The sequence below is a fragment of the Astatotilapia calliptera genome, chromosome 12 (genome assembly GCF_900246225.1).
Source record: "Astatotilapia calliptera chromosome 12, fAstCal1.2, whole genome shotgun sequence".
Taxonomy (NCBI): Eukaryota; Metazoa; Chordata; class Actinopteri; order Cichliformes; family Cichlidae; genus Astatotilapia; species Astatotilapia calliptera.
Genome location: NC_039313.1, coordinates 17,488,687 through 17,512,796, shown reverse-complemented (window position 1 = coordinate 17,512,796; position 24,110 = coordinate 17,488,687). Strand labels below are relative to the sequence as shown.

Here is a 24,110-nt window from a genome sequence, read left to right as displayed (position 1 = left end):
CTCACAGGATATTTTCTGTTTTGGGACGGTTCTCTGTAAACCCCAGAGATGGTAGTGTGGGAAAATCCCAGATCAGCAGTTTGTGAAAAACTCAGAGCAGCCCATCTGGCACCAACAACCAAGCTACGTTCACAGTCACATAGATTACCTTTCTTCCTCATTGTGATGCTCAGTTTGAATTTCAGCAGGTCATCTCAAGCATGCCTACGTGCCTAAATACACTCAGTTTAACACAGAAAGCAAAGCAATTTACTCAAACTTAAAGTAAAATAATTAATAAATAAATAATCAGAGATTCTGGATTTCTGATTTTCATGCACTTTAACCCAAAAATCATCCAAATTAAAACAAAATAAGTCTTGACATACAGGTATTTAACTTTACATTTAATGAATATATAATATATTAAAATTTAACATTTTAAATATTATTAAAATAAAAACATTTATACTGTATTCTTACTGTTAGAGATACTAGTATTTCACTTCCCTAGCCACGCTGTTGGCAGTAGAAAAGAAATGAGCAGTGGATTAAGTGAAGAACATGAGCAGATATTTTAGTCTTTCTGCCACTTTGTTACAACCAGGTTTATTCATGTGATGTATATGGAAAAGAAAATACAAACACCAGTCACAAAACTATCAAAGTGCGCCTTAAAACTTTTAATAACTACACAAGACAAAGAGCATCAAGACAGCTGTTCTTAAACAGCACGTCAGCCTAAAATCCAACAAAAACAACACACAAGGTGATTTCGCTCATGAGCTGCTGTCTACTTGGGCATTTTGATCACAAAGGCAAAATGTGCAGATCTCATTATATGAGCAGGCCCTATGTTACACACAAAATACATCCTATCTATCCTAACTACTTAGAGGAGAAACATACAAAACTTTTAACACTACTTCATAAAATATTAGAAAACATCTTATAACACCACAAATATAATTCTATAAGCTTTCTATATGAATTCTATATGATCCGAGATATGATGGTATTTAAATACAAATGAAAACATTACTGAGTAGTTACAAACAAATTATTAAAGACAAAAGTTTAACAGTATAAAAAGACAAGTGTTCAATCGAACCGAAAAATCTTCTCTTGGTCAAAGATGTAGAAATTAAAATTGTTCCTCAAGCCCTTTAAACTAAATGTAAAATCTATCAAAGTGCTTTAGGTTATAGAAAGACGAAGAAACGGCAAATAGTGGTTACAAAAAAAATTTAAAAAAATTAAACGTAATAATAATAGGCTCGAGTAACAAACGAAATATAAAGTCTAACAAATGCACACTGTTGGGGTCGGGTGACTGCCCTTGACACACACACAGTTTTCTTCATAAACCAAGATGTGATTTTTAAGGTCTTAAAAAAAAAGCAAAAAAAAACAACAACCTTATATTCAGTATAAATTAAGTCCATCTTAGCATTTATAGTGAAGGCTTCATGTTAGCCATAAAACATCTGATATAAAGTAGAATATGTATGAATAAACCAAACAGACTTAAGTGCCCCTATTATACTTTGTAGGCTTTCCCTATTCGTTAGTGTGTTATGCATATAATCTGTATGTGAATGATGGACATAACCTCCAGGTATGCCTCAGGCCTGCATCCTTTTAAGCGGTCAGTCTCCTCTGGTTGTAGGCTATGTGAAAAATGGTCCTCGGCTCCTTGGCTCTCGGGATACCTACCCTGAGGAGTATTTATGGGCTCAGTAGCTGGCTTCAGCTCATACTGGATAAAACATGAAGTTCATTTTATAAATTATGCTCCTTGCCGGAGTCATCTGTCAGCATCTTGTCAATCAGAAATTGATAACTAGTGAGTGTGCAGTTTTAAAGATCAGCTCGAGGCTTCCTAACAGGACTTCTCTAATGAACAGGTGACGCTACGCTGGCTACACTATTTAGCTTTTCTGTGCAGGTTTGCAAAGTTATAAAGTCCATAAGGAGTTACAACCCCCAGAAAACACTGCTCCTGAACTCATTCTAGATCGCTATGCACCACACTCCTATAATGCCACAAGACTGGCACTCCCTCAAACAAAGAACGAGCAGCTGCCTCACAGTCTGCCATGATTTTCACAGTAGAGTCATTTCTGCTCATTCCAAAATATCTTAGTTTAGAGCAAAGCATGCCAAATGTTCTGCTGACTGAAAGACGGTATGCAGGAGTCTTCATGCACCCCTGATATCTGAGGAGGCAGAGTTCAGCACTCCTATAATCTTGATGTTAGAACAGCCACATCATGATGGTTCAGATAAGTAAGAGATAATGGTTGTGCTGTGATTTCATTTATATTTACATGTAAACTAATCACAGAAAGTTAGAAGTAATCAAAATTCTCTCTATTCTGGACTATCTTAAGTATATAATCAGAGCTGTCCTTGCTTTCATGCCAGCTGACCAATCAGAGCAGGGTTTTGTGCAACGGGGGTTCTTAAAATGAGAGGAGCTTAAATGGGAGCTTTTGAAGATTTCACAAGTATACAGTTTGAGAAAATTGTAGTTTTGAACATTAAGGCATGTAAGCTTACTGTAGCAGTCTCCCAAAATAAAAATTACAAAGCTACAAAGAAGCATAATAGGGGCACTCTATTTTTTTATACTAAGAGTAAAATTCCTCAAGATATAAACTTTAAAATCCAAACACTCTCACAGGCACTTAGCAGATAGCTATATGTTTCATTAAGTTTCAAAAAGTGCAAAAAGTTACACGAAAAGCAGAAGAGTAGAAGATTTGGTTATTCCATTTCTGCACCAGTCTCAGCTCTCACTCTTCGTCCTGCTCTTCATTTTGCTTCTTGGGTAACTGCAGTTGGAAAAAAAAAAGTGAAAATGCTTTTAAAATCATGCTGTGTGGCCCTCACGTTAATTATACAGTTATTCTGCGATCAAATGTCTTCAAACTTTTCTTCTTCTTTTTTTTAACTCGTTCTGTGTGCAGAGAATTAATGATCTCACTTATTTCATAGTAATAATTACATCCATGTATTTATATTTGCATCATCCTATGATCACCATGAAGAGCGCACATGGTCTGCATCAGTGTGCAGTTACATTTCTATCAAACCTTCTTTTTAGCATAGTGCTGGCCTTACTTTACTGGGTAAGGTCCACCTTTTGTGCACATTGGACAGAACTGCAAACAGCTGTGATGCAGCGTGAGATCCATCTATCAAAGCTAGCAGTATGATTTGGAGCAGTTTGTGCGGTAATGGCTCTTTTGTGATGGCCTAGCTGCACCATAGACATATAAATAGGTTTTTGTCACCCATGACCCCGTTGCTGGGTTCACTGGTTGCTATGACTTGGACCACTTTCAGTAAATGTTACCAAGAGCTCCCATGACCTGCTGTTTTGGACCTGCTCTATCCTCAATGTTTTCCTTGTGAAAGTTTCACAGAGGGGCGTTGAACAAAGTTCTTTCTTTGTGCTAGCTGGTTTAACAAAACCTAAACCCCAGTCAGAGATAACAGGTATCACGAGTGGTTATCAACTTTCTCTGTTAAGCTGTGTGCCCACATAAAAAGGGGCGCTTCACCCCTCATGTGACTTTTGTTCCTGTCCAAAATAATCCCTACGAGTGTCGTCTACTGTCATCAGAGATGCTATCAGATAGTGCTGATAAAATGGTGATTAAAAATCTATAAAGAACCTAAAAACCATAGCAGTGAAATGCAACACTGTCACAAATAAGATAAGAGATGAAATAATCTGGTGATTTAGTGTACAGACCAGTAAAATAAACATTATGTTAATTGGCAGAGGTGGAAAGTAACAAAGTACAAATACTGTACTTAAGTACAATTTTCAGGTATCTGTACTTGAATAGTTTTTGTTTTCTCACTACTCTTTGCTTTTCCTTCCTACAGTTGTTTGTTGAGGTACTTCAGCATCTAGCTAGCCATACTGAAGACGAGTAAGCATTAAGGGAATGTGAGGTCATTACAAATGCAGCGTTTTTAAATCAGCTCAACAAACATCAGCTAAAGGTCCAGCTGCTGTATTTCACTCCCAGATGGAGAAAGATAAGAAAGGGGACAGGAGAGAAAGAAGAGAGGTTAATCTAAAGGTAAGAATTGCTTAGTGGGATTTGATAAACTGTAAATTTAAAGCTTACATGTAAGTCCTCATGTTTTTAAATCAGATATTGGGTCTGTACATGTGACATTATGTTTTTTTCATATTGTCAAACTTGCTGCAAAGCAAACTGAGGTAGACTAACTGCTATTTAAAGGCTGCATGAAAATCCTCTGCAGGTTAGTGGAGGATAAACAGGTTAGATTCCTGTGCTGTGATTGGTTTAAAGTAAAGAACAGTGTGCACAGACTGGTGCACAGAGGCTGTGGTTTTATGGTCAGAGCTATACTATAAACCACCGAATGTATGTCAGTAGAGATTGTGCACAGTGTATGCACTGTTTGGAAGGTAAAGACACTGTCAAGGTACGTCACTCGTTATGCATGAATGTGCTGTGTTTTTATTGTTAATCAAATTAGGATTATTAGCAGAAACATCTTATTTGGTTTAACTTCAATTTTTTCTACTTTTACTTTTTTATGCCACCTGCAAAACAAAAAGTTTCGGCTTTCGCTTTGTTTGTTTTTTTTACATTTTATTTTATTATTAACAGGTTACTTTGAATAGGTTAACTTTATCCTACTGCTCTGTCATTAATTTAAAGTTTAAGTTTTGGCAAAAACAATTGAGGAACAAACAAACAAACAAAAAAACAAGCAGGAAAATTAGCTGGTGTTGCCTGGGTTAACTTTTTGCTTTTTCACCATGTACATGCTCTGATCCTACAAACATGCAAACAAATATCAATGTAGGTGAATGGGATTTTAAAAGTTGTGTACCTTTGATACTTGATTCCTTCTGTTACCTCTTCCTTCTTTGTTTTCTGGATAATGAAGTCTGGTGGAAAAATACATTTAAATGAGAATATTAATAACATATCAGGTCCATTCATCTATTTTCTTTACTACTTGTTAAGAGTCACAGGGAAAATATCACTAAAAGTGCAGCAAAAAGTATATATTTAATAATTTTTTAAAAACTAACAACAGTCATGTAAAGCTAAAAAAATATTTGCACATATAATTATTTTACCCCTTTAGAGATGCATTCTTGTCTGTGTCACAGAAAGAAAAGTGAGTCCCTTCTTCTTCTCCGCCCTGCTGAGGTCTGTTCTTAAGCGAAACATCAAAGTTTGATGCCTTCCTTTGATTCGGTTGGCCGATGCAGCTTTTCTGCCATCCCCTTTGGTTTTGCCCTGATGGTGTTTCCCTGTCAAATGCAAAGTCCTCATCCAAGAAGTCTGCTATATACAAGAGAATTTAAAAAAAAAAAAGAAAGAAAAAAAAGAAAAGGTGTAAATGAAAACAAATGCAGATGTAGATACAACAGAAGAAAAACTGGACATACAGTATCTAGTAACCCAAATAAAATGCAAACAACACAAACCTTTAACAAGTTATACAAACGTGTTTGCTGATACTGCATGAAAGGTATTCTAGCTTTATGTATGTAGTTTCTTTAAACTGAATTGAACAGTTCTTTAATTCTGATTTTATCTAACCACAAGTACAAACGAAAACTCAATTAAACACACATAAACATAAAATATCTAAATCAATTTTATTCTCATGCTGTGATCACATTTAACTCCCTGATGAAGGCTCGTTTGCTGAACAAAGTTGTTTTAGATTTATGTGCTGTTACAGCTCACCTGGCTGAGCTCGTGACCCAAATACTGAAGGCTAATGCAGTGGCCTAGATTTATGTCCACCCAGGCCATTTGCCGTCTGTCACCCACCCCCACCCCCCACACTTACACACACTTTCCCCTGCTTTTGTTAAAGGTTAAAATGCCAAAACGTGACTAAACCATGAGAACAAAGACATTTTAAATGTCATTTAAACACAAGTGCGTCAAATCGCTTAATCACTGTTGAAACACAGACTTACAAAATTATTTCTGCTCATATAAAAAACAATGTCTCCATATATTACTACATCACTGCAAATGGCATATTTAGATTTCTCAGAATTAGTCAGTTATTTATTCCCATATTTCAGGTTTCTGAATAAATGTCAGATTTTACCTTGGTGCCTTATTCTCCTCTGAAACTCTGGGGACGGCAGCCCAAAGGCTTCTCTACCAGGGCTTAGTGGCTTTTTGATCGATGCTTTTGTTACGTTATTCAGAGGGTGAGCACTCTGGGGCCGCATATCACATTTGTCCTGTATTAAAGAACAACAAAACAAACAAACAAAATAAATAAAACTTTTTTAAAAAAACCCAATACATACACATGTAGTTGAACACATTTTAAAAGGTAACACAGAGTTCCTAACAGTCATCATGAAGTGGGAGTTTTGTATTGGCTGGGTAATTAGACGAGTGAAATACCTGATGGTGAAAGACTACAGCCTCTTCAAGAGCAACTCCACAAAATTCACATGGTATGACCACATCGCCCTCTAGTGGACTGGCTGGAGGACTGTAGGACGCTGGGGAGACTGACCGCGGGAAGGTGGGGATATTAGAAGCGAGTGTGTCAGGAAGGCTGTGCATCAGCCCTGAAGTACTGGAGCTGGTCCTGTCATCTTTAGGTGGAGATGAGGGCTGTTTGCTGAAAGACGCAAAGGCCGAAGCAGGACTGCATCCAGTCTGAAACAGAGAAAAGTGGACACTGTTGAAACCTACGTAAGTTAAGTTGTCATGTTATGGATGTATATAGATGGAAATAAGGCATGTGCTCCAACATGCATAGAGTTTAAGTGGACTGTGAACAATCGAAGATAAACCAAAGGTATGCAAATGTTTGCACGCTGTGTGATATCAGTCTGGATCTAAGCATTTTACACTGAGCAGCACACACAATTACTTGTCATTTAACAATACAGAGTGCCAACTGAGAGGGCAGCAGTGTGTGCAGAAGGCTTAGAAAGAGAACCAGAAATACACAGAGGTTATGAACTAAAGCTGAGGCTGGACTCAGACCAAAAGAGGGAAAATATCTGAAAATGTCAGCTGAAGTTACTTGGCAGGCTGAAGCAGGTCTTTTAGACTGAGTAAATGAATGTTTCTCTAAGAGGAAATATCTCATGATTTCCTGTCAGATATGCATAAAGGTTAGTTTCAAGGTGTAGCCTCTGGGTGGACGCCATCAGAAATATCTAAGTTCATTAGTCAAAAAAAGAGAAAGAAAGAAAGAAAAAAAGAAATTAACGAGTTAGTGATTAAACATTTTACATTTATAACAAAAATGGCAATATCTTATTTAAAATAACTTGACTGACAGGGTAAAATCATCAAAGGCACCGTCTCTTTAAATAAAATTCACAACGCCTGTATTCTAACTAACTGTTCAAACTAAAAAACAAAACAAAAGAAATCCAATGCATTTCACCACACAAGCCATCATCAGAAAATAAAACAGGACTTTATAAGGAATACATGATCGTTTGTAATGACGTTCCACTAATGGTAAGCTTCCACCTAGGATGAAAGTGGCATTTTCCACCAGAGAAGCTCCACCAATAGGAGGAATCTTGAAAACCTGGACAGGTGCACCTATGTGTTATGGTGTTTTGGGCTTCTGCGTGAAGACTTCTGCACTGAAATACAATGGAGTTTTTGCTAATAGTTTATAATGGTAATACTTTATAATAGCCCACGACTTAGAGCATAATTCCCCAGAAGTTAAATGGCATTTCAATGTATTTTATTTAAAAAAAAAAAAAAAAAAAAGCGATTATATTTACCTACAAATGCTTAAAAGGTTGGGCACATTAGAATAACGGGGCAGCAAGTCAGCTTTTAACAGGAGGGTGGCTGTGCATCCATAATGCACGTCAACATAATGAATATTAAATATAGATGTAAAAAAATACAATAAAAATAAAATAAAGACGTAAAAAGGCAACATTAATCCACTCCATAATACAGCCCGTGTACCACAAAGTACGAAATCGTTTTACTCATGCAATATGTAAAATTATTTACATGCTACTTTAATTTAATTACAGTATAATTATTTCTTTGTTTCCTGTAAAAGCCTGACTTGTAAGCCCCTTATTCACATGTACCTACCTTTAGGTATTAGTGGGTAAATATAATTAGATTGTAATTTCAAATTAAAATGCATTGAAATTTCATTTAATTACAGGGGAGTTAGTTGCAAGCAGTATTTTAAAGTTATACCGAGTTTTTTAGGTTAAACATCACCACTCTGTGAGAATAAAAGCAGTTTAATGTTACTTGGAAATACAGTTCCTAGGAGTTCTTTGATGATTTATGCTTTGTGTTTTCCTTCCAAAGACAACTTGACATAGATTTGCTATGAATACTGATATGTTTTGTTCTCAAAGAACCAACTTTAAATATTTTTTGTTTCACTGATTATACAGCCAATAAACACCAAAATGCAAGCAAATGAATATAAGCTTTTACTTTGATAAGTCTGGGGAGGATGAACTGCTCCTTTTTATTTTCATTTGCTGAAACTGGCCCCCTCTAAACTTACACCATGCCTTATTACAGGCGGAAGTAAAACAACGTTTAGAAATGTTGGACGTGAAGAAAATCAGCAAAAGATCCTTATTATTATTCAAAGCAACGATTGTCTAAGTGTATAATTGTGACACACGGCAGTCTTTTCAGGCACCATGTGACTGTAGTGCTTTTGTCCATCGTGTATTCTGTGACCCCACTCAGGTTTTAGCTCAGCCGATTTAAAGGAACTTTCCGACATCTAAAACTCTGAGTGGTAACATCGAGTTAGCACTGAGACTCAAAGAAACACCAATCAAAGGCAATCTCAAACCTGATGTAAAATGAGGTCGTCTTCTGGAAACAGCTCCTCACAAAATTCACAAGGCAGCATTGCATCTGGGGAAACAATTTGAAATGATCAATAAATGGATATCCGAATAACCTGATGTTTCCAGCAAACATTAACTCACCTTTTTGATCGTGGTCCTGCACTGCACTTGTACTCGATCCAACAGTGAAGTCTGGATAGTTGTTGTTGGACAGAGAAGTGTTGGATTTTCCAATCTTGTGATCCCAGATACCACTCCACACGTTGCCCTCGACACCTCTGGCCCCTGTGTCTCCTTCAGTCTGCAGGCTGAGAGCCAACATGTAGTCCAGACCAGATGAATCATCATCCAGAGTGTGCTCAGTATGTGCCCATGTGCTGCCGCTTCTGCTGTGCAGAAAATCACTCTGCCCCAGCACTGGAAGTACAAGATATTTAAAAATAATAATAATAATAATAATTAGTTCAGGAAAATAACTCAACAGCATGGCAAATTCATTCTAATCTCTATGCAAAATGTAGAGTAAAAGAAAATATAAATGTCTGTTTAATTATTTTTGGTAAAATGTAAAAGTTAAAAAACAAACATGACAGTAGGAGACCTAAAGTGTGAGCAATATTTCACAAGTTTTTGAAGAAAACTGCCAATAACACTGAGGTTATGCTGATATAGACAAACACACAGTGCTGTGTATGTTCTGTCTGTGTATGTGTGTCCTCCCGCGCAATCAGGAGTTGAGGAACCAAATTTTGCACACAGGTACATCTTAGGCCCCTGAAGCTTCCGATCTAAAACACACGTTATGATGATATCATCATGATACCTAGCAATTATCTAGCAATGGGGTAAAATAACACATTTTTCAGTTTAAGCACCTACAACACCTTATAAAAGTATTTTAATTTTTCAGCTAGTTACATTTCTGGAGCATTCATTTGTGTGCTGCTGTTTCAAAATGTATCAATCAAAACACTCACAGCTGCTGAAAGGATTCTGTGGTGAAATATTTCTCCAGTCTCCTAAGGGCCGAAATCCCCTTGAAGTATTATAAACTGAAGGTCGGGGAAAGACCTGCTGCTCTGCTGCACTGACGTTATTATTTTTCGGGCCTCTCTCTTGGCTTCTCAGGGGGTTTCTAATAGAGTGAGCTTCCAGCCATGCCCCTGACTGAGGGTCCCCTGGACTTCGACCCATCCTACTGTTGTTTCTTTCTTGGGGCGGTGTGAGGCTTCCACATAAGGCCGGATGTGTAGCTTGTTCTCGCAGCATTACATTGCACTTGCAGTAGGGACAAGGCTCAGTGCGCGTTCCACAATAATCCTCGTGGTCTTTGGACTGACTGAAGACAAGCTCCAGTTCGCAGTACTGGCATGGAACCAGCCGCTGAGAGCATTCAGAGCTCTGCAACAGACAATCATCATGAAGACGCAGGATTTAATGAAGATTAACGAAGCTAAGAGTTATAAAATTAAGGAATGGAAAGGCTTTCCAATAATACCTGGTGGGCATCCAAATTATTCTTCTCAATCTTCAAACCACACTTGCAGGTAATCTAAAATGAAAAGCACAGGATTTATTACATTATCACTGTTGTGACACTTTGGAATCCAATAAGGTTTAAATAAAGAAAAAAACAACAACCCCCCACCCCCACCCCAAAAAAAACACACTAACAGAGCTTGCACTTGAGAAGAATTTAACTTTTACATTTTTTAACTTTAACTTTTTACATTTTACACATTAATAAAACTTGTAGAGAGCAGGATGAAACTTTTTTTCCAGGTTCAGAAAAAGTTTGAGAACCACTGCAACAAAAAAAAAAAAAAAAAAAAAATCATCTGTGATGTATCACAATATTTCAGCAACTGAGAAACACAAAATGTACATAAAAATATTTTAAAAAGCAGTGACTATGTATCACCGTGTGTTTTATCATTATTATTCCCTTCTGACAAGATGTCCTGCGCACAATTACATCTCTGTCAGCCATCTTCCTTCTGAGTTTCTATTTCTTCATTTCAAGTTAGCCAACTTTCATTTCCTTAAGCCCTTTCCTTTTGTTAAGTAACACCAAATGAGTCATAAAGTAAGAGAATCCAGTGAAATCAAATGGGTGGTGGAATCAATTTACAGCAAATAAATGTTTTCATAAATTCAGAATTGAATTTACAAAGCTTCTTTCAACATACAAAGTCTTGAATAATTAGGCCCCGTTATATCCCTTATATATTATTATCCTAACAGAGCACTTTAATCTCGCACTGCAAGTTAACTTCAGTCTCCATGAGTTTTCAGACATAGAATGGGAGGCAAAACCTTCAACTTTCAGGCCCCGCAACTATGGAACCATCTCCGAGTTCGGATTTAGGAGACAGACCCTCTCTATTTTTAATATTAGGCTTAAAAGTTTCTTTTTTGATCCACCTTATAGTTAGGGATGAATCAGGTAGGCCTAACATTCCCTTTGTTATGCACCAATAGGCCTAGGCTGCATGAGGTCTTCTCAGACCTGTGTGTTTATACTGCTGTCTTTAGCAGTTATCAAGTTTGTGTCTCACATCCATAATGTGTCTTTTGTCTTAGCTCTCTCTGCGCTCTCATCTTTCCCCTACAGGTTACAGATTATGACTGCCTCTCCTTGAGCCTGGATCGGGTGAAGGTTTCTTCCTGTAACCAGGGAGTTTTTCCTTCCCACTGTTGCCAAGTCCTTGCCAACAGGGATCGTGTGATTACAGCGGTTTCTTTCTAAAATTGTAGGGTCTTTATCTTACAGTACAAAGCACCTTGTGAGGAAAGTTGTTGTGAGCTGTCAGTAAATAAATAAAACTGAACTTCATAACATCTCTCTCTCTCTTTACACACACACAATAAATATATATATATATATATATATATATATATATATATATATATATATATATATATATATATATATATATATATATATATATATTCCCCACCTCTGAGAGCACACATCTATTATCTATTGCAGAGATCATGTGAAAGTCTACATCGCTCCTCTTCAGGCTTACCTGTGTATGTTCCTGCTGCTTGTGATCCTGCAGGTCTGACCTGGGTACTGGCTCCTGGCACACATCACACAGAGAAATATTTCTTCTGCAGTGAATCTCGTGGGTTGTAAAATTGGCCTCAGGGATGTCATGTTTGCTTAAAGGGACAAAGAAAATTAAGAAACCTTTTATAACGTCAATCTATAAAAAATATTCATCGGGCGATGCAAAATATTCCACCTATTATATTATACCTACCAATTGCCACAGAACTGTGTGTTTTCATCTGCCATGATTTTACCAAAGACTGTGGGGGGAAAAGTAATACGTTAGTAACAAATCAGCAAGTTGTTAGGAGGAAGATACATTTAAATCAGCTCTCTGGTGAGTTTGGCGTTCATATGAGCTACAGTTTGAAGCTAAAGAATATGTGTGAATGATTCGTGAAAAAGGTGCCATTTGAACATCGGGCGACAATAATATTTTTTTTATATCGAGCTCTATTAAAATAGGCCCAGACATTATATGGGCCGCCACTGTTGTTAGTCATTGAAACTGCTTGGCAGCAGGACTTTCGGTTTGCTCACCCAGTGTTTCAGGCAGGTAGCTGACGTTAGCTGACAACGATGGCCTGAATTAGCAAGGAAATTCCTCCTCAGTAATAACTAACAAGCATATTTGAAATACCTCGAAACGTTTTACTGTGCTAGCTCCTTATTATTTTGCTAGATATATAACCCCGTATTGAATACACGACTAGGTATCACCGCAAAGTTAACGCTAGCTAACTAACTTTATAAGCGCATACGAAGAGGCTACTAAGCCAAGAAGCTAATGTAACATCGTTTCCCCCCCTTTAGATAGTTTCTGCCGACCGTTAGAAGTAAAGCCAAATCAACCGATTTAACGCTAGCGCTTATCAGTCAATGATATTCACCCAAACTCACAGACGACAGATAACTACTTGACGACAACTAGCCAGAAAAACAGTTCGCTATTTCCTTCTTGAGCTGGTTTAGATTGACACCCAACGCGGAGTTCGTCAGGCAGTTTATGACTCAACCAAACCAAAGCGTCTCGTCACAATTTATAAAATTGCAACCAGAATACACCTACCGAACGGAATGGCAGGCTCTATATTTTGGGGTCTGGACCCACTTACGTTGAAGCAGTTAAGGGTCAAAGTTAACTGTAAGTCTCAACTCAGGGCACAAAAGCTTCACTTATCTCGCCAGACTGATCTCTGATTGGTTGACAGGAGGACCGTGCAATGGCTGAAAACGTCTCGGGTAAATCTACTTATTTTTATTTTTTCTATCCTATTTCTCCGAAATCTTACACATTTAATGGTTTAGTGCACATTTTATTGTATATTTAGCTAGATATTTAAACCTATCATTTCAAAACATGATTGTCGTTAATCAGTTTTCTTTTTTTAAAACCAGAAAAATAATAGTTTCAAATTAAATAACAATAATGATTACCATCTTTAAAACTATTAGAATTTTAAGTCTACAATTTAGTGGCGATCGCAAACAAATTACCAGCTTTAGTCCCATTTAGATTCATAGCCTGGATACTATCATACACTACTCAATCACATAAAGCCAAAGTTCAGTCAAAACGTTATAAAATTAAGTCAGTTAAACTCAATGGATGTCAGTTTGTCCAGATAGAAGCATCAAACACTGAGAATTTACTTCTTGTGCTTTGTTGCAAATGAAAGCTACAACAGGTGCACTGCAGAGCTAACAAGACCACCTGCATAAGGGAATGGCTTTGCAAATGGTTACTAGAATATTGCTCTCTTTATCACTAACTGATTTTTCTCTAGTATCGCTTTTGCTAGTGTTCTTGATGGCACCTGCAGCCCGTCATGCCATCCCAAGAAGTTCTGCTGTGTCTCCCTGCTCAGGAGATAGGCGGTTACTCAAGGAGAGCTGTGCAGGGCAGTAGAAAGCCATGAACCCAGCATCAGCACCAGTATCTGCTCCCGTAAAAGCCCTACAAAATGATTCCCTGGAAACTGCTCAGCTGCATGTTACTAAATGAACTGTCAGAAACACTAATATTGGTATTGATAGTCTTTTAAAAAGACATGTCATGGAAATGCAGTACACACCAAGCAGCAGTGTCTTTTCAGTGTTTATTGAGTTTCTGATCTATCAATGCCATCATATCAGACACTTCCATTATGGTAAGGCACAGGTTTGTTCAGAGAAAACACTGATCTTATGTACAGCAAATGTGTGGACGTGGTACATACAAACAACTCTTTCTTAGCCTGAATGACCAGCCAACAATTGGTCCAATAAAAAAAAAAGACAACAACAAAAAAAAAAACCAAAAACAAAAACAAAACTGGTTTCATTCATTTCAAAGCCCTTTTTGTTAAACAAGATTCAAAAGATAAAGCCAACATTTTGCAATGCAATATGAAATGTAACGTCATACCAAAATCTTAAAAATAAAAATCATGAGGGGAAAAAAAAAAGAAAATAAATTTCAAAAACATGTCATTGAATACAGATTCAAGGTAATGCCTGGAAATGCCTGCAGAGTACTGACTTGACTAGCATCTTGTGAGCCGTGAACTAAAAGTTTACAATTACACCTTTACCTTGGTATGACGACAAGTCTTTCTTACAAAGTGGTAACAAAAAATAAAATGAATCCTGCTGCCCCTAAATCTAATAGTTAGTTCCTGTTGTGCATAATTTAAGATCATAATTGGTCACGTGATTGTCCAATAGAAATTTAGGTCCAACAAGAATTCCCTTGATAAAACCAGACAAAGCATTCAGCAGGAATATAATCTGCTTCAGTTTATAAAAAGATGGTAGTACAAACAGCCCTGCTGTTTGAAGCCGGAGGAACTGCCCATGCCTGAAATACTGCATACATCTCAGGTGTACAGGTGTAATAATAGTAATAATTATCCACTATGGTCCATTTCAGGGGGAATATTTAGTACAAATTTTGAAAATAAAAGGAAAAACAAAGAAACTAAGTACCAGCACTGACTTTAATCGGCACCACAGAAAAGAACTAAAATTTTTTAAAAAGTTCACAGATTATATTTTGCTGTTAACAGGTTGACTTTACACTACATAGTCCCTTCACAGGGTCATTATAAAAGCTATAGGTGGAACCAAATTGTAAATAAAAGCACTATATCTCACATTTTACTATTTTAATCAAATAAGGAAGGAAAAAAAGTGCAAAAAGACAGTAATGTGTGATCAAACTGAAACTACTGGAGTCTAAGATGATGTTCTTTTATGGTGTAAGAGGAAAGGCACCTTACGATTAACTATCACTGAATCTCGTCACATAATCAGACCCCTGTTAGCGTGTGGGATATCAGATACACAACTAGCGCGTGACAGAGCTCTATATACTGTTAATATACTATAATATACTGTTACATTTTTTTGCCTGCCTTCATGTAATGTTACAAAAGCCCTCTGAAAACCTTTGTTAACGTCACTACCCCCAATCCTTCCTGTTACTCTCCCTGTAAACTAATGACAGAGAGTTAAAAAAGAAAAAGAAAAACCTACATTTGGTCAGTTTCTGTAATTACAGAGGATCAGCTGTGTTTCACTTCAACTTCCAAATGTCCTTGGTCCAATTGAGAGAAAAAAAAAAAAAAAAAATCAGTAGGTTGCTCTTAAAGAGTCACTAACCACAGTCCTGTATATAAAAAAAAAGTTTACTCTACAAAATTATTTTATGATCTTGTGAAGCTAAAATAAACAAAAAACAGAGGCTCAAAGACAGCAAACAACCGAAAGGAACAAAAGGGAAAGAATACAGCAAAGATTCAGGAGATACGAGGAGGAAGGCACAGATTTTCAGAGCTGAGGCTAGAAGTCAGAGGTAGAAGAGGTCACAGACAGCGAAAAAAAGGAGAAAAAAATGTTATGAAGGGAAGACGTGTGATGAAATGTCTATCTGTCCTTTGATCCAAGCTTCTCGATCAAGTCGTGCAGGGGAGCGAGCTCTCGCCGGTCAATGAGGTTGAACTCCTGTAAGAAAAAAGTTTTTAAAAATTACACATGTATTCCAGATTAGTTTCTAAGATATATTTTATAAGTTTAATTAAATGGTTCTCAGACCTCATGGATAGACACAATGTGAATGATTAATGTAAACATTATTTATCTATTTAGGAGAAAACTAGACAGGGAACCTTTAAGTTTACAGTGTAAAACTATAAAATAAAAGTGTAGCATTTACTAAAGCTCAAAAATAAAAATTTCGCTCCACAACCAACACAAGGCCTGTACTATGAACCAGGATTTGGGTCATTTCAGGGTTAACTTTGGTTTCTGTACTATGAGGATGGTTCACTTCTTACCAAGGTATCCTGGTCATTTACGCTGAAGAAATAACCTTCTGTCCGAGATTAGGAATGGATTCATGGAAGATACCTCAGGCCTCCATGCTCAGATAGCAGGAGCATCTAAAGTTTTTTTTTTTTTTTTTTAGTAACTTCTAAAGTCTATGTCTGTCCACGCTGAACGTCAGTCATAAAAGATAGATTTTAAGACACGACTGTATTCACTGACCCCCCGGCCTTGACTTTATTAACACAGCAGGTCTTTTCCCATCATACTGACTGCACATTCACACAGGACCTTAATACTGTACTGCTCTACTGTGCTTTTCCTATTACCGACACACATACGGCTGCTTTGTCTGCATTATAGTTTTATCTTCTGTAAATTCAACTGCTTTGGTGACAGTAGACCTAGGCATCTTTGTGATGGCTGCCAACACCACCCCTTTAACATGAGTGCTAGATTCATAAACCCTGGATTAACAACCATATTCGTGTGACCGCTTATCCTGACTGCTAATGGAATCCTGCGTATGTCGACCTTTCTTTGCAGGCGATGGCCTCTTATTATTGTTGTTGAAGCAGTTAGAGCATCAGTACCTGCACTAAAACTGGCATTTAGCATCAAGCACGTGTGACGCAAGACACTTAAGTACATTATGTATAGTCTATGATAAAAAGACATCTTAACAGCACATAGTATTTACTGCCACACCCTATTAAGATGTGGTTTTATCTTGTTCTGCAACTGAGAGTAGCTCAGCTTATTCCTGTGTTTGAGCAATGTCAGCTATTGTGACAAGTGTGGTCTGTGAAGGTGTTTAAATATCAATTTCAATCTTTTTTTTTTTCCTCAAAAGTGACTTTTTTACCCCTGTTTGGCTCTTCACATTACTTTTTTTTTTTTTATGTGGACATTACCACATTTAAGGATCTTGAAGAGAACCGTGTGGACAAAAATAGCCGTGCAGGCACACGCAGCACACTGCTGAACAGAAATAAACCGGGAGGCCAAAGAAGTCGCCAATCACAGTTTCACTTAAAAGTTAATGTGCAATGGACGCCAGAGAATTAGTGTGCACATGATCAAGATGAAAAGGATGAGAAGAGGGAGCTAACTTTCTAATTATGGCTTTCAGCAGAGTAATGACTACTATTTCTACATGGAGGTGTGTGTACATGCAAACATTTCAGGAGGATTTTAACTACATCTGTCTTCTCCACAAGAGTCTTGCAGCAAGATACTCATGTCAGGCGAATGTGCATGAGTCACATGTATTCTAATTTAACTGCTTACAGACTGAGGTAGCATTGCAAAAATATGTGGTATCAGTTATGGAAGTGGCTCAATGTAGATATATATTACAAGAAGTTGTCACTATCTTAAAAATGCTTTTATTCAAACCTGAGCCAAATGGAAACAGTTTCAGAAACATTATTAGTTCCCCCTCACAAAGATTACTCAAGTAAGAGAAAAAATGACTCGGGACTCTTTAGATCAGTATATATATATAAATAACAGTCCAGGTATGAAAGGGGCTGTAGAACCACAAACCACCTACCTGAACAAAGAAAATGAAGTGCTTGAAGGAGGTGTTGAGGTGGGCCTCCTCCTGCAGCTGCATCACAGAGTCAAAATGCTGGTGGTAGATGTGTGCGTAAACCCTGAACAGGCGCTTCAGGATGGTTTTGGCCACAGACATGAAATTCTTGGGAAAGGGAACTCCTGTAGGGGAGAAGGGGTTGGAAAATGCTGATGTCAAGAGAAGAGAATGCGCTGCCTCAATGTCCACTATGAATTTCATCCTAAATCCAGAGGATTGCTGGACTTTTAGCTCATTTGCCTAGCTTAAAAAATGATGTTTTGATATAAAACTACAATGCTGATAGTTAAAGCGATACTTTTCCAGTTTAAAAGTGATAGTATCACATTCACAGACAGACTGGCAGCAAGAACTGTAACCTTCTCATGCGCTGTCTTCCAGTTTTAAAACCTCAGCTGTAGAAAATGAACAAAGAGAAAGCTTGTTTGTCTAAGGGGCTTCTTGGCATCAGTCTGCTCCTCAGCATGCAAGACACAGTTTAGCTGGACTGAAGTCATGTGACTGGCTTGGACCGCCAACACCATTATCCTGCTGCCCTTGGTTATCTTGTCTGTATGTTTAGGATTGCATTGCTTTAAATGCCAAGTGTGCAGCTAAAAAAACTTATTTCTGCTCTTTGGTCTTTTTATCAAAAACACAGAAGACCAATAACACCATAATTATTCTCACAGGCTAAAAGTAAAGTCAAAGGAAACATCCCTCTATCTGTTAAACACAAACAAAAGCTTTAAGTTTTGTTAAAACTCACCGATCTTGGAGGGGAAAAGTGTCTCATCATCCAGCTGATCCTGCACCCAAGTCATCAAATAGTCAATGTACTTGGGTGCAGAGCATTTGATGGGCTTCTTAATATTGGTACCATCAGCCCAGTGATACTCATACCTTCAGAGAAAGAACAAAACCAGTAGTCATCTCTCAGATTACCACCTTGTTTCACTAGTTAAACTGGACTTGCTGAAGAAAAATGAGAGCTCTGCATATAACTGTGTATCTGTCAGGACAGTGGAACGTCATCTGGTAGCTGACAGGCCAAAAAAAGAACAGAAGAGGGAAATGCAGAAGTTTCGTAGTCTTGATGGCGGCTATGTCAACAGGAAGTGAACCCCCCTCGTCTCTTCCTCCTGATTAGAGACTGAGCGCAGAAAGTCTTGGCAGGACAGAGGATAGGGGAAGAGTCTAACTAAACAGCTTCTACAGAGTCCACGAGCAAGATTGAATTCCCGTGTTCCTCATGTGACATTCAGATGACTGATTTGAAGCTGATTTAACTTAACCATCTCACCACTAAAAATGTGATCTGGGAATCTGATTCTGCAGTTAACTCAGGACATCAGGTCTTAACAGCTGGACCAGGTCTCTTATGTAAAAGAAAGCTATTTTTATCTCAGTGACACTTCCTGGTAAAACAACGGCAAATAAATAGATAAAATTTAATTGTGGAGATGATAAAACACAGGAAGTGGACCCGCATGAAATGAGTCAGCTGAATTTTGCTTTATCTGACACACAGTGCAAAACAGATTTAGCTTTTTCCTTTTGTTGGTCTTTTTTTTTGTTTGGGGGGGGGGGGGGGGGGGATTAAATCCTCAACAAAAACATTATGTTTTGGTATCAAACACTAAAAAATGTTTCTCTCATAGCTCAATAATAACCCAAGTCTTAAAAGTCAAAAATCCACTTCTCTGAAATGTAAAAATATATAAATAATCTCAAGTACAGTCAAAGGTCAAAATAAGATGTAAATGAAATTTAAACTAAGGCAAAAAAATTTACCTTTACTCTGCCTCTGAGTTTTGCTGGCCGGTCTAAATTTCTATTGGCTTGTGAAAAAAAGTTTTAACGTTTTGTTTTTAATTGAATTAATTAATACAATCTAATGTTATCAAACTTTTTATTGTGTTTGTATTGCAGGTCTGTTTTTAGTCACAAATGTGGCTCACATTTCCATGGCAACACCTACGTGCTACAGTTAAATGAAGCACTGGAGCAAAGAATTTGTGTCGAGAATTTTTTATAATCAAATTACTTGACTAATCGCTGCAGCCCTAGTCTCGGTGTTGTTGTGTTGAATTGATCAATCTTACAGATGGCTCTTGACATTACCCATATACGCATGACAGTGGGCCATCGTGTACATCATTAACCACACAAATCGATAAAGCAACTAAACACCCGTGGTTTTCCTGCTGTGTCACAAAGTGACTTCAGTTAAATATGCCCTAGTGAAAATACTTGCTCTAAATTAAGAGCACAAACATGAGGAGGACAATGACTGGCGTTACCTTGGTCCTGCAGACATCACGGAGCAGCTCGTCTCGGTGCAGAACTCGGTGATGGTACCGTACAGCATGTTGATCTGGTTGAAGAAATCCACCGCTAATGGAAAGAGTAAATACTTATTTGTTTTATCCAGAATTTATGCATGTTATTATTATGAAGAAAGAACTGGGAGGGGGGGGTTTGCAACAAATTAGATTATAATATGTATTTTAGTATCATCTACACTCACAGTTTAATAGATTTAAAAGCACAAAATGCACATAAGCAATATATTTAAACATACCATATTTTATTAGAGATAATATATAAAACATGTAATTCTACAATCCCTGCTTAATGCAACAACCAATTATTTACCAGTTTGCCAGCTGTGTGCACTCTTCTATGACCCTACTACTCTTTTCACACCACAGGGTGGTGCAAATGTGCAGCACCTGTACAGAACTATTTTATTTATGATTCATACTAACACTGGGCACAGGTACAAACTTTAACTGGTTAGTTGGATACTGTGTGTGTACTAAGTCACTCACTATTCACTGCAATCCATTCATTGAGATCCTCTCCTTCTGGCAGCATGACAGCCTGTCTCAGGTTTCCGCTACCCAGCGTTGCCTCTGCATGTTTCAGCAGCTCATACTGGTGGGAGCCCTCTGGGATGTTCTTCTTCGGCTTGAAGGTCTTAGATGAGCGACTACCACTGGAAAGAAATCAAAGTGGATCTAAGAAATATTGTCTTCACGGTGGTCATGTGGCACAGGCCATATCTGTCTGCCCCCTGCGGGGTTAACGTCTGCCCTTCAAATGTTGACAATGTAATTTTTACATCTTAAATATCTGATATCTGATAAATATACTGTTAACTGGACATGTTGATCTGTCTGTGTCTGATCCCTGCATGGCTGACTTTCATGTGTTTTCCTTCCTCTTTTATTTTTTTCCTTTATAAGGTCTTTTGGGGTAAGACTGTCAAATCAAATGTGTAACAGGACAGGGAGCTGAACACAATAAAAACTGAACTTGTGATAGTGAACTATATAAACAAGAGACTTTTCTCTAAAGTGTTGTTTTTAAAAGGCTAATCTTAGAGCAGATCCTCTTCCTGGGCCTTGATCTAAACACAGGAGGACTCCTATTCATGTGTGCACTCAGCAGATGCAAGCTTGGTGGTGGACATCTATGAACTTCACGCTGAATCCAAACTCGTGATGGATGACCGCTGCAGCGTTTGCTATCAAACCAAAAACTTTGGTTTCCACAGCGTCAGAGCCGTGACTCAACCACATCATAGTGTATACCCACTGACAGGAAATACACCAGTGTCACGGTATTACTGTAAACAACGGAAACTTAATTAGCAGCGTTGCTTTACACTTTATAACAACCCAGCGAGATTAGACCTCCAAAGGTGTGGCTCATAACTAAAAATTGAATGTCTAGCATCGCTTAAGTCAATTAGAGAGTGACTATATGAGCTAAGCTGGCTAACCAAACGCGAGTTAGCGCTGCTCACCAGGCTAGCAAAGTTAGCACGTACTAACTCACTACTTTAAAAAGTTATAGTTCGCGAGTTGTGGCGAACTGTAAATCAACAGTTTCCCGATCATGTTACAATCATCAGTGGTAGCTCTGCGTAAGAAATGGGTGACTTTAACATAACTTAAAACTATACTAAGACTGGGATGGGTAGCTGACCTCTTTATGTAGCGGTGTCTTATTTTATCGCCGCTTACTTCCCTTGACTGAACTTCGCAGAAGCGCAGCTAACATTAACCGCAAGCTCCGGCTGTAACTCAACGAGCGCTTAAAAAAGCAAAACCTTTTTTTTTACTTACAACAGGAAGCTCATCTTGGCGCAGGAATCGTTTAAGACCCTCGATTTGAACTCTTAAAGCTGGTTTAATAAACAAAAACGCGTTTTAGAAGTACACTGTGCGAGGCACTTGTCAGTGGTGCCTGCTAACAGCAATAGTGAAGGCTAACATGAACTGCACCCGCAGACCCTCTTCCTCTGTCTGCAGCAGCGCAACCGGTAGTCTGTCGCCCCCTTCAGGCTGCCTGTGGGTACTACTACGTACATATTCCAAGATCAAAAACTTTCTGTTAGAAAGCTGTTACTTTCTTATGTGTCATCCTGGAGCACTGTGACATACTGTGACACTGTAATACTGTGACATAGAACATTCCCCTTAAGTTCTATATCATTTTTTGATTGTTTAATATGAGGACCGTGAGACAGCAGTGAGTTGTGAGTTTGAAGACAAAGTTAGAGAGGTAGGGCTGAGAGGGTTTGGACATGGTGCAGAGAAGAGATAGTGGATATACTGGACAAAGGAAGGTGAATATGAAGCTGTCAGCCAGGAGAACAAGAGGAAGACCTCAGAGAAGGTTCATGGATGTAGCGAAGGAGGACATGCAGAGGACTGGTGTGACAGAGGTAGATCCTAGGGACAGGGTGAGACAGAGTCAGATTTCAAATCAAACAATGGATATGTGATCTAAGTGCAGACTGTCAGCTTAAATCTTTTCCATTTTCAGTCAAATAACAAGCTATTTCATGGCCAGGTGAGGCCTGTTCCCTCATTATAGCAAAACTAATTAAGCAGATAAAAGATCTGGAGTAAAAGGTATAAAGTCTTGGATTTGCATTTGGAACTCGCAATATGAGTCAAAAAAGACACATCAGTTCAGGTGAAGGCATCATTAGTCTGGAAACACAAACTTATCAGAGAGATATCAAAATATAAAATAAATAAATATATAAATGTATATATATAAAATAAATAAATAAATCTTTGGATATATGAAACAAGATGAACTTGTACCTGAAAGATGGAGAAGAGAAGAGAGAGACAGCATATGATCTGAAGCATACAACATTATCTGTCAGAGAACCTACCTATTCATTTATAGCCCACCCTGCATGTGCTCTCCAGATAAGGAACTACAGTATATCTCGGTACTCTCCAAGCTCTAAAGCTAGGCTGTTCGCTTGTGGTTACACCAAAGAGTGAGAACAAACAGTGGCAAACAGAGAACAGATCAGTGTGTTTCAAAAGGTTCAGTCAGGTATTAATTTTTTTCCACAAAACCTCCAGCAGACACTGGGGTTAACTCCAAAAAATCTACTGCCTTAGAAATGTTTTTCCTTTAAGAGCCCACAGTTTGAAATAAACATGAGTACAGATAAGACCTACATTTAATCAAGTGCTTGACTAAAGTACAATTCTTGTTATGTATACACAAGTGAGTACTTAAATGTATAAAAATCTGCTTTAATACATCCAATAGATAAATGTGCCATGTACGCCATTATATTTGTAGTTGTTTTTTGTTATGGTTTCAGAAAAAAAACGTTTTAAAGGATGTTAATAGGGAATAAAGTAATTACAATGGCTCAACTTGACCAAGAAAGCCATGATAATCATTTAGTAATCTAATAATAACAATCCAGTTTCAGTGTTGGTTTTAGTTTTCTTATTATAATGTGGGCGTTAAGAGTTAGAAGCAAGATTTAGGAAGTTCAGAAAATGTATTACAATACAAACACAACGCTTCATTTGATAGACTCGATATTAATTTATGCCAAAGCCTCATTAAGCTGCAGTATCTCTGAGCATTGCAGGGTGTGACTTTGGCCTGCGGTGAAAACTGCAAAAAGTTCTGTGAAAATACAAAACAATTAAGTTAGTTTTGCAACTATATAATATTCTTAAGTTTTTTTTATGAATTAGCTTTTAAGTCAGTTGATTCAAATGTTTTTACCACACCTAGACTTGGTTTCAATGTTGTTTTAGTTAACTATGATGTTTGAACGTGGAAACTGTACGTGAAAAATACCTTTAAAGCTCTAAAAACGACAACAATTCTGACCTGGTACCGCTCATGAACTTCCACGCCTGTGCCACGCAGGGCTGCTGTAAAGGGGCAGGGCTCTGGTATCCGCAGCGGAGGGCTGGTGGTGACTGATAGCAGTGACGTAGGCAGCTTGCACGAGCGGGGGGAGGTGTTTAAAGCCGCTCTGCTCCTCT

General features: G+C 37.9%; 2 protein-coding genes across 8 annotated transcripts; both read right to left on the bottom strand.

Annotated features, from left to right (window-relative positions):
• Positions 1 to 569: 569 nt before the first annotated feature.
• On the bottom strand, positions 570 to 13,123 carry trafd1 (TRAF-type zinc finger domain containing 1). Of its 6 annotated transcripts, none has more exons than XM_026187991.1 (12): positions 12,967 to 13,123; positions 12,109 to 12,157; positions 11,872 to 12,007; positions 10,338 to 10,391; positions 9,817 to 10,240; positions 8,981 to 9,256; positions 8,842 to 8,906; positions 6,423 to 6,683; positions 6,115 to 6,253; positions 5,120 to 5,330; positions 4,867 to 4,924; positions 570 to 2,816 (listed from the first exon to the last, which is right to left on the bottom strand). In XM_026187991.1, exons 2-12 carry the CDS (start codon positions 12,141 to 12,143, stop codon positions 2,778 to 2,780), a joined length of 1,698 nt encoding a protein of 565 aa, XP_026043776.1. In that variant the 5' UTR covers positions 12,144 to 12,157; positions 12,967 to 13,123; the 3' UTR covers positions 570 to 2,777. The 6 variants fall into 6 exon arrangements, with proteins under 6 accessions (XP_026043776.1, XP_026043779.1, XP_026043780.1 ...); XM_026187994.1 differs by having other exon boundaries at positions 13,013 to 13,123; XM_026187995.1 differs by lacking the exon at positions 12,967 to 13,123 and adding an exon at positions 12,438 to 12,960 and having other exon boundaries at positions 5,120 to 5,327.
• Positions 13,124 to 13,982: 859 nt separating this feature from the next.
• On the bottom strand, positions 13,983 to 24,109 carry mob1a (MOB kinase activator 1A). Of its 2 annotated transcripts, none has more exons than XM_026186973.1 (6): positions 23,953 to 24,109; positions 20,613 to 20,779; positions 20,082 to 20,175; positions 18,548 to 18,681; positions 17,758 to 17,921; positions 13,983 to 15,881 (listed from the first exon to the last, which is right to left on the bottom strand). In XM_026186973.1, exons 1-6 carry the CDS (start codon positions 23,964 to 23,966, stop codon positions 15,804 to 15,806), a joined length of 651 nt encoding a protein of 216 aa, XP_026042758.1. In that variant the 5' UTR covers positions 23,967 to 24,109; the 3' UTR covers positions 13,983 to 15,803. The 2 variants fall into 2 exon arrangements, with proteins under 2 accessions (XP_026042758.1, XP_026042757.1); XM_026186972.1 differs by lacking the exon at positions 23,953 to 24,109 and adding an exon at positions 21,915 to 22,442.
• Between the last annotated feature and the right edge of the window lies 1 nt (position 24,110).